A 14,505-nucleotide genomic window follows, 5' to 3' on the forward strand; every position below is an offset into this window, starting at 1 on the left:
CAGTGTTGTGAATTGTAGTTTTTACTGCATGTAAGTGAATCATCCCCCTTTTCTTTTTATGAGCTACATAAGAGCCTCTTAATGCAACAACTTGACATATGCTCTTAAGGTGGTTGTGTACAATTTACATTTTCTCTTAACTATCTTCCTGGAGCATTGCTTGCTCCTTTGTGTTCCTTTATGGAAGTGAGCTGTAACTAATTTCTTCTTCCTAGCATCTGTCTTATTTTTATAAAGACTCCAAAAAAAGTTGTAAAGTTTCTTAATCCTGAGGTCTCCTCAATCAGTCATGGCGGCAGCTCTGATTGACCTTTTTAAAAAGAGTTTACATTTTGGCAGACAGTGTTCCTTGGACTCTTACCAGTTCTCATTACTGCATGCATGCAAAGCTCTATTTGCTTGTTTAGCACTTTCTCACCACTGCAAGGAATGTGAGTACAGAAACATAAAAACAGGATGTTTTCCTTAAATGTAACCAGCATCATATGCACCCATTCAGTGTTTGGTGAGCCCACAGAACAAAAAGTTTGATTTGGCATTATTTATCTTTTGGGGGGCTGAAGTTTTGTCTATTCAACATTATGGTTTAGTCATTTAATAAAATTTAATATAATAAAACATGGCCCCTTGAATGAATTAATATTTTATTCTCTGTACCACACAGCCAGCTAAATAGTTGAACAAAATTAGCAATAATAACACTGAAATTCTTAGCGTTTCTTTGTAATTGTTTCAGAACAATTTTTGAACACCATACATTAACTGGGAGAATGAACAATACTTTACCAGCTACTGAAAAATATATTCCAGGTTAGCTTCTTCAGGAAGGGTGTTCCTAACTGGGATGCCAATACTGAGAAGGCCCTTGTTCTAATGGCCAGCAACTAAATGGTTTTATCTGTAATAGTGAATAGGGAAGCCTGCTACATCATAGCGTGCTGGTTGAGGAATTCTGGGAATTGAAGTCCATTCATCTTAAAATTGCCAAGTCTGACAATCACTGGGAGATAGAGTTGATAATAACATCTCCTTAAAATAATGAAGCCTTTACTACCTTTTCATTATTACTTCTTTTCCTCATTTTTAAAAATGTCCCATGTAGCCCAAACCAACAAAGGGAAGGATGCGAATCCATTGCTTGGAAAACGTTGACAAAGCTCTCCAGTTTCTGAAAGAACAGCGAGTGCATCTTGAAAACATGGGATCTCATGATATTGTGGATGGAAATCACAGGCTAACCCTTGGACTTATTTGGACAATTATACTGAGATTCCAGGTAAATGCAGAATCATCTATACTGTAATGGCATTTGGCTTATGTTTCTAGCTGCGTTGTTTCCCGTCTACTTCTTCACATACAAAGCTCTAATGTATCACTTTTTGTAAATGTACAGTGTTTATATTTAGTTATTTACCTTTCTATTTTGAACATTTCTCATCTCCTTTTGGATTAAGAGCAAGCATGTTTATTCTTGCCATTTTATTTTAGAGTTATGTAAATCAGTTCAAGGGTTTAAACCTGTTGGAAATGCATGAGTACTACCCAAACAAAATTCAGCATCTTAAATGAGACCACATGGAAATCAATGGTATTTCCATGGTAACTGAATCATTCTCAGTCAAAAGTCTCACAAAAGTCTTTGGATAAAATATTGCTTCAGTTGCGATGAAAATGAGCTAATGTGTACCTTCTTGTGTTACATTCCTTCCCTTCAGCAACTGTGAGGAAGAATTCAGAAACCTTTGTTTCAGTTTTTGACAAATCTCAGTTTGTCATGTCACTCCAAACAACATAAATACATGGCGTTTAATATTTAATAGATCCTGTTTGCAACAAAATCTGTCTTGTTGCTCCATAGAGGTAGTCCTTATTTATTTACCATAGTTGGGACAGGCAACGTCTTGTTGAGTGATATGGTCATTAAATAAAACTGCAACTGTACTTATGGTCATAATTCAGCTTTACTTTTCTTTAAAAACTTGTGGAGATTGGTTATTGCAAAATTACTTTTTCATCACTGTCATAACTGTCCTGTGACTTTCCAGATTCAGGACATCAGTGTTGAAACAGAAGATAACAAAGAAAAGAAATCTGCTAAAGATGCCCTACTCCTGTGGTGCCAGATGAAGACAGCTGGGTGAGTTTGAACTGAATGATCATCTAGATTTTCCATACAGCATTCTGTAGCAATGGAGGTGTGTGTGAGTGAATGAGTGTGCACGTGTGCAGTTATGTGCATATATCTTTTCTGGAAAAGAGTGACCCGATTAAGTAAAGGATTCCACTTCAAAGTAAAACATGTGCTAATATTTTTATAATAATATATTATGATCCAATGGAATGTCATATCTAGTGATGTTTTGGCAGCAATGTGAACTGACCCATGATATTTTGTAGGTACTGTGGTTAATGCTACTGCTATTGCTCAAGCTACAATTATGAGGTACATAATTTAGATAGTTGCACATTATATCTCCCTCAGCCTGCCACATTTTGCAATTTTGGAAGCACAGGTTTCTTATGAGGCACTTGGTACTCTGATTGGGATGAGACCTACCTTCTGAAGTTCCAGTTGACTTTAATATGGCCAGTATTAAAGGCAATTGGGACTAATTAGACTAATGCTTAAAGTATGATAACCATGGGGCAGGTGTCACTACATGGGCAGTTTTAGGAAAAATTGCTGCACTTCTCTCGGTGTTTTGTTCTAGAACCTTGTTCCAGCCTCTTGCTTCTAGTTTGGCATGAATCAGTCATCTTGTCTAGGCTGCACAAGTTGGCAGCTCACCAAAGACTTATGGTGTTGGTCCTGGCATTTGCTTGCGTCCCTCTCTGTGGGATCTCCTTTCTCACCTGGCTCCTCACGCTCCTGCAAACTTCAATAATCCCCTGCTCATCCTCTTTTCATATATAATGATATCAGTGCTTCAGAGGATTTCCTGGTTCATGATAATTCAATTTTATTTGTGGTCAATAAGTTCATAATAAATTCAGCAACAGAATCCTTTCTGTCTTTTAATTGATATATTTAAACAGGATGGCTTTGGACATTATCCGGGAGGACAAATACTGTTTTCATTTTTAGGGCTTGACTTGAAAAAGACTGCAGATACTTTGGGAGTGCTTGAGTAGTACATCTGGTACCTTAAGCAGCTGGTTATTATCATTTTTCATGTCTCCAAGCATTAAACCTATACTGATTGAGTTTTCTTTTGTTTTTCCTTTGGTCCTTTGTTGTGTCAGCTATCCCAACGTCAACATTCACAACTTCACCACCAGCTGGAGGGACGGCATGGCTTTCAACGCACTAATCCATAAACACAGGTGGGCATTTGATGAAATGTTTGCGAGAGTTTTAAGCACTGAACCAATGATGCAGAATTCTATTTCATGGAAACCGAAAGTTCTAGATCTCCTTTCTGAGAAATCTGCATTTCTCCATCTCTGTCTGCCTCTTCAGACTTTATTCCAGACCACTTTTTTGAAAACTTAATTCTGTACTTTTCCTTACCTTGGAACAAATGCTAATAGCCCCATCTTGTGCATGAAAACATGGAAATAAACCTACATTTAGTGAGGCTTACTTTCAGGGGCTTAGGATTGTATTGCAGAGATGTATCCTATCTGTTGCAATTTGGCACTTCTGTCCTTTTCCCTTGGTCTTATTGGAACATGTACTGTTTGTTTTTGATCAAGCTACTTTGTAAAATATATGAAATAGGTATATGTTGTATGGGCAAGCAAGTATCCACCTCACGTTCTTTGATACAATTCTCAGTCCTTGAGAATTGATATGCCTTTAAGCCAGAGGTGGGTTGCTGCGGGTATGGCCCGGTATGGCAGTACTGGTAGTGGCAGGGAGCAGCTGAGAGTGTAAAGGTATGGTGGCTCGTTTGGCCCGCTCGCCCGCGCTCTATAGCTGTTTCTATGGCAAACGGCAAAGTGCGCACAGCGTGTGGCGCCTGCGGGAGCCCCAACAAGCAGTTGGTTGTTGCAGAAGCGGTGGATGGGTGGGCAGCACACATCAGGCACATGAACAGCACACGTCCGATGTGTGCACGAACAGACCACGACTAGCGTACCGGTAACAATGGTAAGAGCAAACCACCACTGCTTTAAGCATACTGAAGTCTGAATGAGACAGAGCTAGAGATCACATATACAGAGCAATTCACACGGACACACCCCTTTTTGTTGGAGAGAAAAACGATTTCTGTTTTTTTTTAAAAAGAAAGGCAGAAATTGGAAACAGGCTGAGAAGAGAAACAAGGTTCATTATATCTCCCCAACAGCATCAGACTTAGTTGTGGACTCTCAAGGAGTTGAAAAAGATCTTCAGGACTAATTGAAATAGAGGAAAATCTTTTTCAGGAAAATTGCCATCTTCGAAAGCTTACATAAAAACCTGTTAGCTATTCATAAATTCATAAAATTAATTTTTACTTTCTCTTTGTCCAGTATGCTTAAAGTTGAATATTCTGTCCTGGTATTTATTTTCTCTGTAAATGCCCAGGAATTGTTTGTTTTCTGCAACTTGAAACCTGATTAGAGCAAAGTCACATTCAAATTACTAGCAGACCAGCATTTATTCCAGAGGCTTATATTTTCCTTCACTTTTTTTCTATAAGAGATTGCCTTTAAGGTGCTGTTTGAGATTTAAATCATTGCATTTTTTAATCTTTATCATTGAAAGTTTAGCTTATGACTACATAAAGCTAATTTTTAAATATATTTTTCTCTTTTTAAAAAAATGAAATTAGATTTTATTTATCTAATTGTCAGGTTGATTTCTCTCTCTCAAAAGGGGAGAAGGAAAAATTCCCATGTGCTTTACCAAGAGATGGCTATAAATTTTTTAAAATCGATCTTTCTTACCAGAGTTTATCAGTAAAAACAACATGGGTTGTGGTAGTGTGAATCCTTTTTCCAAATACCAGCAATTGTGTAATAGCTGCATTCTGTCCTGGAAAACAGGTGATACACCAGTAACTAGCAGTCTGCTACACCAAAACAGGCAGAGCTACCCTTTGTACACCCAGACCCTGTTTGATAGATGAGGTCTCAGTATATATCAATATATATACCTTATAATCACATGTTTATGCAAGCATAAAAGAGTCAGAGCCCATCTCAAGGAGCTATCGTATATTTGAGGGGTGCCTTTTTGGTGCTTTTGATTCTCATGCAATAGTAGTCCGTACATCATCATATCTTTTTTGCTGTGTTCAGTTTTGTCCTGTATAATAAGGTAATTATTTAAAAATAAAAACAAAAACAATATGATTGAAATAACGTTAAAAGACTGCAATCAGTAATTTGGCTGGGAAATTGCAATTCCTTTTGCTGTCTGCTCCCAAGATAGTTCAGAGGCAAAGGATTGATTTTAGACTTCATCCTTGCTCGTTTGCTTCAGTTGCATGCTCCAGCCTGTACATACATGCATTTTATCTTTCACAAGTCATTTTTCTCTCATGTCACAGTATCATATCCCCCACCCTCTCCATTTGTGGAATTATTCTCCTTGATTAGTATGTATTGGGGTACTTTTCTCTGCCCCAGAGGTGATATAGATGAGTCTGCCTCTGTTTAAAAGTGTATTCCGTGTCTCATTTCTTACTGACTTTGATTCTTTATCTGTCTGATTCCTTTGCTAATATTCCTGCATAATACAGGACAAATTTAGGTAAATATATTTTACATTCTTAGGCCTGATTTAATTGATTTTGATAAGCTGAAGAAATCAAATGCACACTACAATCTGCAGAATGCTTTTAACCTGGCAGAGCAACACCTTGGCCTTACTAAACTCCTGGATCCTGAAGGTAAGAACTTTTCACAGTAACACAAACTTCGCTTGTTATGTTAGTTTTCCTGTATCCACTGCCTCATTTGTAGCCAGCAAAACCTCATTTCCAAATTCTTTAATCTCTAAACCAAATGTGTTTAACAAAATGTGACAAAACTCAGAGGGAGAGCTCATTGGAAGGTAATATAATTTTTAGAGGCAGATAACAAATCCATTTTTCTGTTACATTCACTGAGTTACACAGATTGCCTTACTAGTAATCCTTAACTTATAACCACAGTTGAGACCAGAATTTCCACTATAAATCATTGCAATCATAGGTTGAATCGGATCTGATTATATAACAATTTTATAGTAGTTGTTAAGTGAATTACCATAGTCATTAAACTAATCATGTGATTATTAAGCAAATCCAGCTTCCCCAGTGTCATATTTTTTGCTGGAAAGCAGCAAAAAAGGTAGCAAATAGTGATCCCGGAACCATAGGACATTGCAACCGGACCTAAATGCAAATTGGTTGCCAAGCACCTGTATTGAGATCATGTAACATCAGAGATGGTGTGATAGAGTGAGTACAGATCATGAATCATTTTTTCCAAGGTGTTATAATTTTGACTGTTAATGAAAGGTTGTAAATTGAGGATTACCTATATCAGTGATGGCGAATTATTTCTGCACCGAGTGCCGAAAAGGTCGCACAGAAATATCACATTTGCGCTCGTCAGGGCCGTGCTCCAGAAAAGCCAAACTTCCTGGTTCTAGCACACATGTACGCCTGACAATCAGCTGACCAGCGTGCATGCACAGCAGGGGCGGGTTCCTGCCAGTTCTAACCTCTTCTATAGAAGAGGTTCCACAAATCTACAGTGCCATTTAGAACCAGTTCCAGCTCCCTCCCCCCGCCTGTCCGCACATAATCAAGATAAAGAGTGAGAAGAGGAATTCTGAGAGTTGAAGTCCACAAGTCTTAAAGCTTTCAAGTTTGAACACCCCTGGGTTTTTTTTTCTAAAGGGTTAGGGATGACGGGATCTTGTAACTTGACAGCTTTAAGACTTGCACACTTCAATGCCAGAGTTCCTGAGCCAACATTTTGGTTGCTAAGCAAGAGCGTTGTTAAGTGAGTTTCACCACATTTTACAAGTTGCCCACGCCCATCCAGTCACATGACTGCCAAGACCCTCCCACCCAGTCACATGGCCAGCAAGCCATTCCTACCCAGTCACATGGGCCAGCAAGCATTCCCACAAGCAGGCCACACCCACAGAAGAGGTTCTAAAAAAATTGAAACCCACCACTGATGCACAGGCTGGTTTTCGGCATTGATGCACATGCAAAGGGATCACACTCCAGAAAAGCCAAACTCCTGGGTTCTGGCGCGCATGCACATCCAATAATCACCTGGCCAGTGTGCATGTGCATACTGGTTTTCAGCACTGCTGCGCTCACGAAGGACAGCTGATTGTCGTGCACGCAGGGGCATCAGGAAACCTGGAAGACAAGCAGGCAAGGCCGCACGTGCTAGGCGACATGGCTTCGCATGCCACTTGGGCGTGCATGCCATAGGTTCACCATCACGGACCTATATCCTGATGGAAGTCTCCGCCTTTCATTCTGTTATCTGTGTGTAAGATGATCAACTGCTTTTTCAGGCAAATCATAGAGTCCAAGTAAATATCAAACCAAGGAATCAGTCAAGATTTAATTTTAAATTTTCAACTCCAGCACTCGTAATGAAAGCTAAAACAGAACATTATACTGAACATTACACCAGCCAAAGTCAGCGGTTTAAGTTTAGCTCAGACTCTCAGCCCATCATATCTGTAAAAATACATTTTGTTTTTTGATAAGACTGTGATTTGTGTTTCCCTACCTTTATCTTCTGCTATTAATACTCTGGAGAAGGGCAAGAAAACACACTTAATGGTGCTTAAGTATTGGAGTCTGGATTGGGAAGTGTGGTATTTGTATTCCAAGTCATTAATCTTGTCACTTCTTCTGTCTCACCAACTTTATATGCTTGTAAATATAAAATATGAGAGAAAAAAAACATGGGAGCAAAGGCTAGCAATAGCAGTTAGACTTAAATACCGCTTCATAGGGCTTTCAGCCCTCTCTAAGCGGTTTACAGAGTCAGCATATTGCCCCCAACAATCCGGGTCCTCATTTTACCCACCTTGGAAGGATGGAAGGCTGAGTCAACCCTGAGCCGGTGAGATTTGAACAGCCGAACTGCAGAACTGCAGTCAGCTGAAGTAGCCTGCAGTGCTGCATTTAACCACTGCGCCACCACAGCTAGAATATCAGTATATGAGAAATTCTGAATATCGTGACATTTCAGTATGAAAATGGGTTGTATGAATCTCTGTATTTGATTTATTCTCAGTGCCTTGTCTGATTGAATTCCTGATCCTTGCATCAGTGAATCTTCAACACGATCCTATGGTTATCCAGCTCTGAATTAAAATGATTCTTGTTTGCTTTTCAGATATTAGTGTTGACCATCCAGATGAAAAGTCCATTATCACCTATGTGGTAACATATTACCACTATTTTTCTAAGATGAAAGCCTTAGCTGTTGAAGGAAAGCGAATTGGAAAGGTACTCAGCTTAAGGGTTTAAAAATGGAATGTTGCATGCTTATCTGTTTTTCTTGCATGCTTACTTAGTTTCATTATGCAAATTTTAATGCCACAATTTAGTTATTCCCTTTTAAATACTCTTAAGAATGCTACCATTTTATTTGGGCAGGTGCATTTTTGTTATCCATTATCTCTGCAGTCCCAATTTTTAAAACTTCATTTTCCCACTTGTTTTGGGTTGCTGTGAAATACATTGCATGAACATACAAACTCGTAGACATAAACACCATCTTCATATTGCCACAGTTTTTGTCTGAAGAAGTCTGACCCTTATCTCTCTGCCTTGAACTGCTTGTTACAGGTGCTTGACAATGCAATTGAAACCGAGAAGATGATTGAGAAATATGAGTCTCTTGCCTCTGATCTCCTTGAATGGATTGAACAAACCATTATCATTCTGAACAATCGCAAGTTTGCTAACTCACTGATTGGTGTGCAGCAACAGCTACAAGCATTCAATACCTACCGCACAGTGGAAAAACCGTCCAAGTACGATTTATTTACTATATCATTATTTTTGGGTTGGGAGAGAAGAATTAATTAATCCCAGTGTAATAAACAACAGGAATCATCTGGCAATTTGCATGTGTTAATCTTAGACGATTAGAATCTAGTGATGTTTTCCTGGTGAAATACTAGATTTATACTGTTCATCCAGGAACTCAAGGTGCTCCCTCCTATTTTCCCCACAGAAGCAACCCCATTGGTGGGATTGGGCTGAGAGAGAGTGACTTGGGCCAAAGTCACCCAGTGAGTTTCCATAGCTAAGGGTGAACTAAGTCTCTCTGTGTCTAATCCAATGCTTTAACCACTGTACCACTGTCTTTTTTGTTTTCTTTTGGGAAGAATTACATTAAACTAAGTATTTTGCTCATTTCATGTTAGTTAAGTGTAAAAGTCCTTCTCCATCCACTTGGTATGACTGCAGCTAAGACCCCAGGGCTGTAAGTGACCTGAGCCATGAGCATGCATGATTTTATCTTAGAAATAAGGGTGTTTGCCTCTATTGCAATGTATAAGCAACACAGACTACGAGCAGATGTACAACCAAAAGTGACTGCCAATTGCAGGAAGGAATATAAAAACATATCACTATGTCTAATCCAAAATAATTCACATAATAGCAATAAATCATCTTAGCAATATATTTCACTTTCTATTACTTTCACTTTTGAAATGCTTAAAGTACCTGATTCTGCTAACTGGGGACTTCACCATTAACATAGTAAGAAGGTATTTATGTTGCAAATTTGCTAACTCTTAATTCAAGAGAAAAAATATTAAAAATTTGAGTGTTGCAAGAAAATATGAAAAGAATTTGGTTTGCTTCTTTCAAGAGCAGGTAGATAAATATGTGAAGTGTCATTTGAACTAGTTGTTAGTAGTTTTATGCATCATGTGCCTTGTTACCAGATTCCTTATTTATTTATTTTGCCAGAATAGATTAATATGGTTACAATAACTGTTCATCTGAAGCATCCATATATATAGATGGAAATACCCTATTGTTTCTTTGCAGAGTTAATATACGCCCCTGGATTTTACCCACACTGCTTTCTTTTCAGATTCACAGAAAAAGGAAATCTGGAAGTATTGCTTTTCACCATCCAGAGTAAAATGAGGGCTAACAATCAAAAAGTGTATATGCCCAGAGAAGGAAAACTCATCTCCGATATCAACAAGGTAAATACCTATATAAAATTTTAATCGATTTGTTCTCCTGTGCTACTAACTGAACTGTGGGATGATCAGGACTTGAAAACTTAACAGTAATCCTGGATAGGACTTCTAGTATATAACGCAACAACATATTGTCACTTCCAAATGGTTTGGACTTAAACTATCAAAAATCCTTAGATAGCACAGGCTATTTAATTCTTGTCTATTAATTAATTAATTAAGCCAGTTTGGTTTTGATCACCAGGCTGGAAACGGTGAAGTTCTGAGTTCTTGTCTTAGCTGTGAATGAAAACCAGCTGTGGGTGACTAGGGTCAGTCACGCTCTCAGCACAACTCATCTTCCATGGTTGTTGTTGTTTTGAGGAAAATAGGAGTATTAGCATGTTTGCTGCCTTGAATTATTTAGAAAAATAATAAAGGCGGAATATGAATAAACAAATCATTTTTTAATCTAAAATATTTTTTTTTAAATATAGTAGGAATTAGTTCACCACATCTGCAGTGTACCAGGTTAGCATATACCGTATTTTTTGCTCCATAAGACACACATGACCATAAGGCACACTACGTTTAGAGGAGGAAACAAGAAAAAAAATATCAGGCAGAGCCTGAGAGGACCACAGATAGGTATCTTCTCATGTGCCAGCTCTGCCTATTTACTCCTGTACTCCAGAAAAGAGACAGACGAGGCGGGCAATGACAAAGGCAGAAGAGGCAGGATTCAGCACTGTAAAAGGACCCCATTACTGCAGCACGGCGGCTATTCACCAAAGATACACAGACATTTCCACCCACTTGGGAGGGAGGGAGTGCATCTTATGGAGCAAAAAATATGGCATGTCCTGGTTGTTAGAAGAGGAATAAGAAACAAAGTGTCCAATTGCCAGGGCAGTCTTTTTTTTTTTTCAGTAATACAAAACCAAATTAAATGATTTTTTTTTTCTGAGACAAAATGGAGCCAGACATAGTGGTAGGCGAACAAAACCAAAAATAGAGGAATGGTATAATGAAATTCTTGTTTCTCAATCCACATTTTTTGGGGGGAGATCAATATAAGGCGATAGCCCAACCTCGCAATCTTCTTTTCAAAGTGACTTTTCTAGCAACCACTATTGGGATTAGCTGTCCTGATTCATCTCTGCTTCTTCACACATCCCTTCCCACTGAGTTTCCCAGTATTCTTACTTAATATGGAAGAAAGGAGGTATTCCTAGAACAGCGTTTTTCCAATCTCAGCAGCTTTAAGATATGTGGACTTCCAACTCCCAGAATTCCCCATGCTATCTGGGGAATTCTAGGAATTGAAGTCCACACATCTTAAAGCAGATGAGGTTGCAAAACACTGCCCTAGCGCCTAGAGGATGTATGTCATACACAGGCCACTAGGGAGTAAATATCTGACTTAGATTTTTATGGAGAATGCAAGAACCTAATCACAAAATGGAAGTCATTTTTGTGAACTATAGAAGTGTTTATGTGACTTGTCCTGGCCTTGCTTCTGGATATTATCATGTACTCTAGTCTGTCTTCCACAAGGTTAAATTGGGTAAAATGAGGAGCCAGATTGTTGGGGGCAATATGCTGACTTGTAAACCACTTAGAGAGAGGACTATAAAGCACTATAAAGCGGTATATAAGCCTAAGTGCTATTGCTATATATACAGGACACTGAATATGCATTATTTTAAAATTATCATTTGGTTTCCTTGAGTCTGTGCACGTTTAGCTTTATCAAAATGAAGCCATTTATAATTTAAAAATGAAAATTGGCCTGTACTCTATCACCTGCTGCAGAGAATAGTTTTCAGGAAGGCTGTTATGGAAAAAGAGTGTTGGGATGAATAGGAAGAATATGTTCCTACATGACTTCCCTTGCCCAGGCAAACTCCCCATTCAAGTAGGAACAAGAGAAAGGATGTTCAAAGGGAAAAAAGTGCATAATGAAACTACTGAAACTTATTGCCCTGCAACAAAGATGCTAGAAAAGAAGACAATTAATCACTTTACTGGTTCAACCAGATGAACAGCAACTAGTTTGACAAGATCTAGTAGAGATAATGTACTTTTAGAAGGATAACACTTTATAATTTCCTTTTCATCCTGGCTGGAATTCTCAGGGCAGCTGTTGCTTTCATGCGTAATTGCAGCAGTAAATTTCTCATGTGTGAAATTGCTTGTAAGTTCTTAAATATCCTTAGGTTCCAAACAGCAGGACATCTGAAGATTGAACCCAAGATGGCTGATTAGGAATTGAGAATTGTTTTATTTTATTTTTATAAGGAAGATCTGATAAACAGACTGATTCGCTTGTTTGCATTCTGTTAAAACATGCAATATCTTATATGGCCTTTCCTTCAAACAGACATTTGACCAAACGTTTTGGATTAAAGGGTGCTGAGCATTAACTGCACAGGGTACTTGTGATATGATGTCCTGTTTTTCCTCTGCTGGATCAGTTTGCTTTATTGCAATATTGCTATGATGGCGTTTGCTGCTGTAATTGTGTGGAAAGTTTTCAGGATGCATTTCTTCATTTCTTGGGAAAGTACATATGTTGCTAAGATAAGAATAGCATCCTGACTAAAGGAACTCCTATCCAATTTTTTCTCCCTTAGCAGTTTTTCAGATTTTTCACTGTAGCCATGAGTCCTTGAAAGGTTTCCTTTTATAAAGTGAAACCTATCTTTTTCTGAGTCAGCCATAAGGTTTTGTCATTCAGCATCTGACTATTGCTATGCAGAATCTAGGACCCTTCAAATGAACCACAGAGAGGAAAACTCCCAGGTAAAACAATAAGATTTTATTCTATTTTATAGGAGCGTAAATGGTACAACTGATACTTCTAATGCTTTCATCAGCATTAAGGGCTTGGCCTCTTAGGTTTCCTAAATAATACCAGCAATCCAAAACTGCCTTATTACATTATTATGTAATATTGATTCAGTGTTGAAATAAACATTTACATTTCCCAATTTTTTTCCTTTGCGTAAACTACACATTTTTTAATTATTTACTCAGGCCTGGGAAAGACTGGAAAAAGCTGAACATGAAAGAGAACTGGCATTGCGTAATGAGCTCATCCGACAGGAGAAACTGGAACAACTTGCTCGCAGATTCGACCGTAAGGCAGCTATGCGGGAGACTTGGCTAAGTGAAAACCAACGGCTGGTTTCTCAGGTGACACTTTTAAAGAATTTAAGCAAATAAAGCCGCACTAGCTAACCTCCAGGGATAATTCTCACTTGCATTAGGGGGATGGACAGGATTGTGAACAAACCTACACTGAATTACTTATGAACGACTTCCTTGCACTAGTGTCTATTAATCAGAGAATGCAGTTTGTCTACAGAAAATTAAGTCTAAAATGATGTTAAAGCAAGACTCTACCAGAAATGGCAATCCTTACTGAATTCTAACTCTTCATCGTAGACCATTTAGAGAGACAACTCTACAGTGGCATCATCATGTCAGAAATGTTAATAGCCTTGTCATAAAGGGCAGGGAATTATGACTAAGTAAGAAACTGGACTAAAGTTTACTAATAAAAATGAGTGCAAGTCCGCCGTTCCACATGATCAGGATTTGTGCTTGCATTTTTCAAATGCAAAATATGGTATAAGATTGGTTTAACATCATTGATTAGTCAATTGGCCTATCAAAAATACAGGCACAGCACTGACTGGGTTCATACTATGGCTACGCCATGTTTGATCACCAAGGCCTGATTGAATAAGCCACAGCTGGAGAATTGGAGGAACAAGATAGGGGAAACATCACAGGTCAACCAAATCTTTTAAATAAGTTGCTGGTCAAGTTCTACCTCCCAAGGCCACTTGATCCTAAGCCAGTGGTAGACCTATGACAACTGCAGAAGTGTAATAAGAGGCTTTATGGTAAACTATCTCAATACCATTGTGCTAATCTACTTAATGCTTCCTCTTGTAGGACAATTTTGGATTTGATCTTCCAGCTGTAGAGGCTGCAACAAAGAAACATGAAGCTATTGAGACAGATATTGCAGCCTATGAAGAAAGAGTCCAGGCAGTGGTTGCTGTTGCCAGGGAACTTGAAGCAGAGAACTATCATGATATTAAACGCATCACTGCAAGGAAGGATAATGTGATTCGCCTATGGGAATATCTCCTGGAGTTACTAAGGGCACGCAGGCAACGACTAGAGATGAATCTTGGTCTGCAAAAGATCTTCCAAGAAATGCTCTATATTATGGATTGGATGGATGAGATGAAGGTAAATGGCAGAACTGTATGCCAACTGTGTTCAGAAAAATAAGCAAGCTTTCATTATACATTTCTTAGGCAGCTGCTCACATTTTCCAATGAGATAAAAGCAGCCACAAAGGATATGCAGATTCTATGGTT

General features: G+C 38.5%; 1 protein-coding gene across 2 annotated transcripts in view; it reads left to right on the forward strand.

Annotated features, from left to right (window-relative positions):
- SPTBN1 (spectrin beta, non-erythrocytic 1) overlaps positions 1-14,505 on the forward strand; it is a 184,539-nt gene that overhangs the window by 116,485 nt on the left and 53,549 nt on the right. For both annotated transcript variants that reach the window (XM_032215418.1, XM_032215419.1), the window contains 9 exons: positions 1,103-1,276; positions 2,046-2,137; positions 3,244-3,324; positions 5,707-5,822; positions 8,293-8,405; positions 8,748-8,935; positions 10,012-10,129; positions 13,145-13,303; positions 14,072-14,374. In XM_032215418.1, the coding sequence (XP_032071309.1) occupies positions 1,103-1,276; positions 2,046-2,137; positions 3,244-3,324; positions 5,707-5,822; positions 8,293-8,405; positions 8,748-8,935; positions 10,012-10,129; positions 13,145-13,303; positions 14,072-14,374 (1,344 nt within the window). The remainder of the gene's footprint in view (positions 1-1,102; positions 1,277-2,045; positions 2,138-3,243; positions 3,325-5,706; positions 5,823-8,292; positions 8,406-8,747; positions 8,936-10,011; positions 10,130-13,144; positions 13,304-14,071; positions 14,375-14,505) is intronic.

Source organism: Thamnophis elegans, chromosome 4 (genome assembly GCF_009769535.1).
Source record: "Thamnophis elegans isolate rThaEle1 chromosome 4, rThaEle1.pri, whole genome shotgun sequence".
Classification (NCBI taxonomy): domain Eukaryota; kingdom Metazoa; phylum Chordata; class Lepidosauria; order Squamata; family Colubridae; genus Thamnophis; species Thamnophis elegans.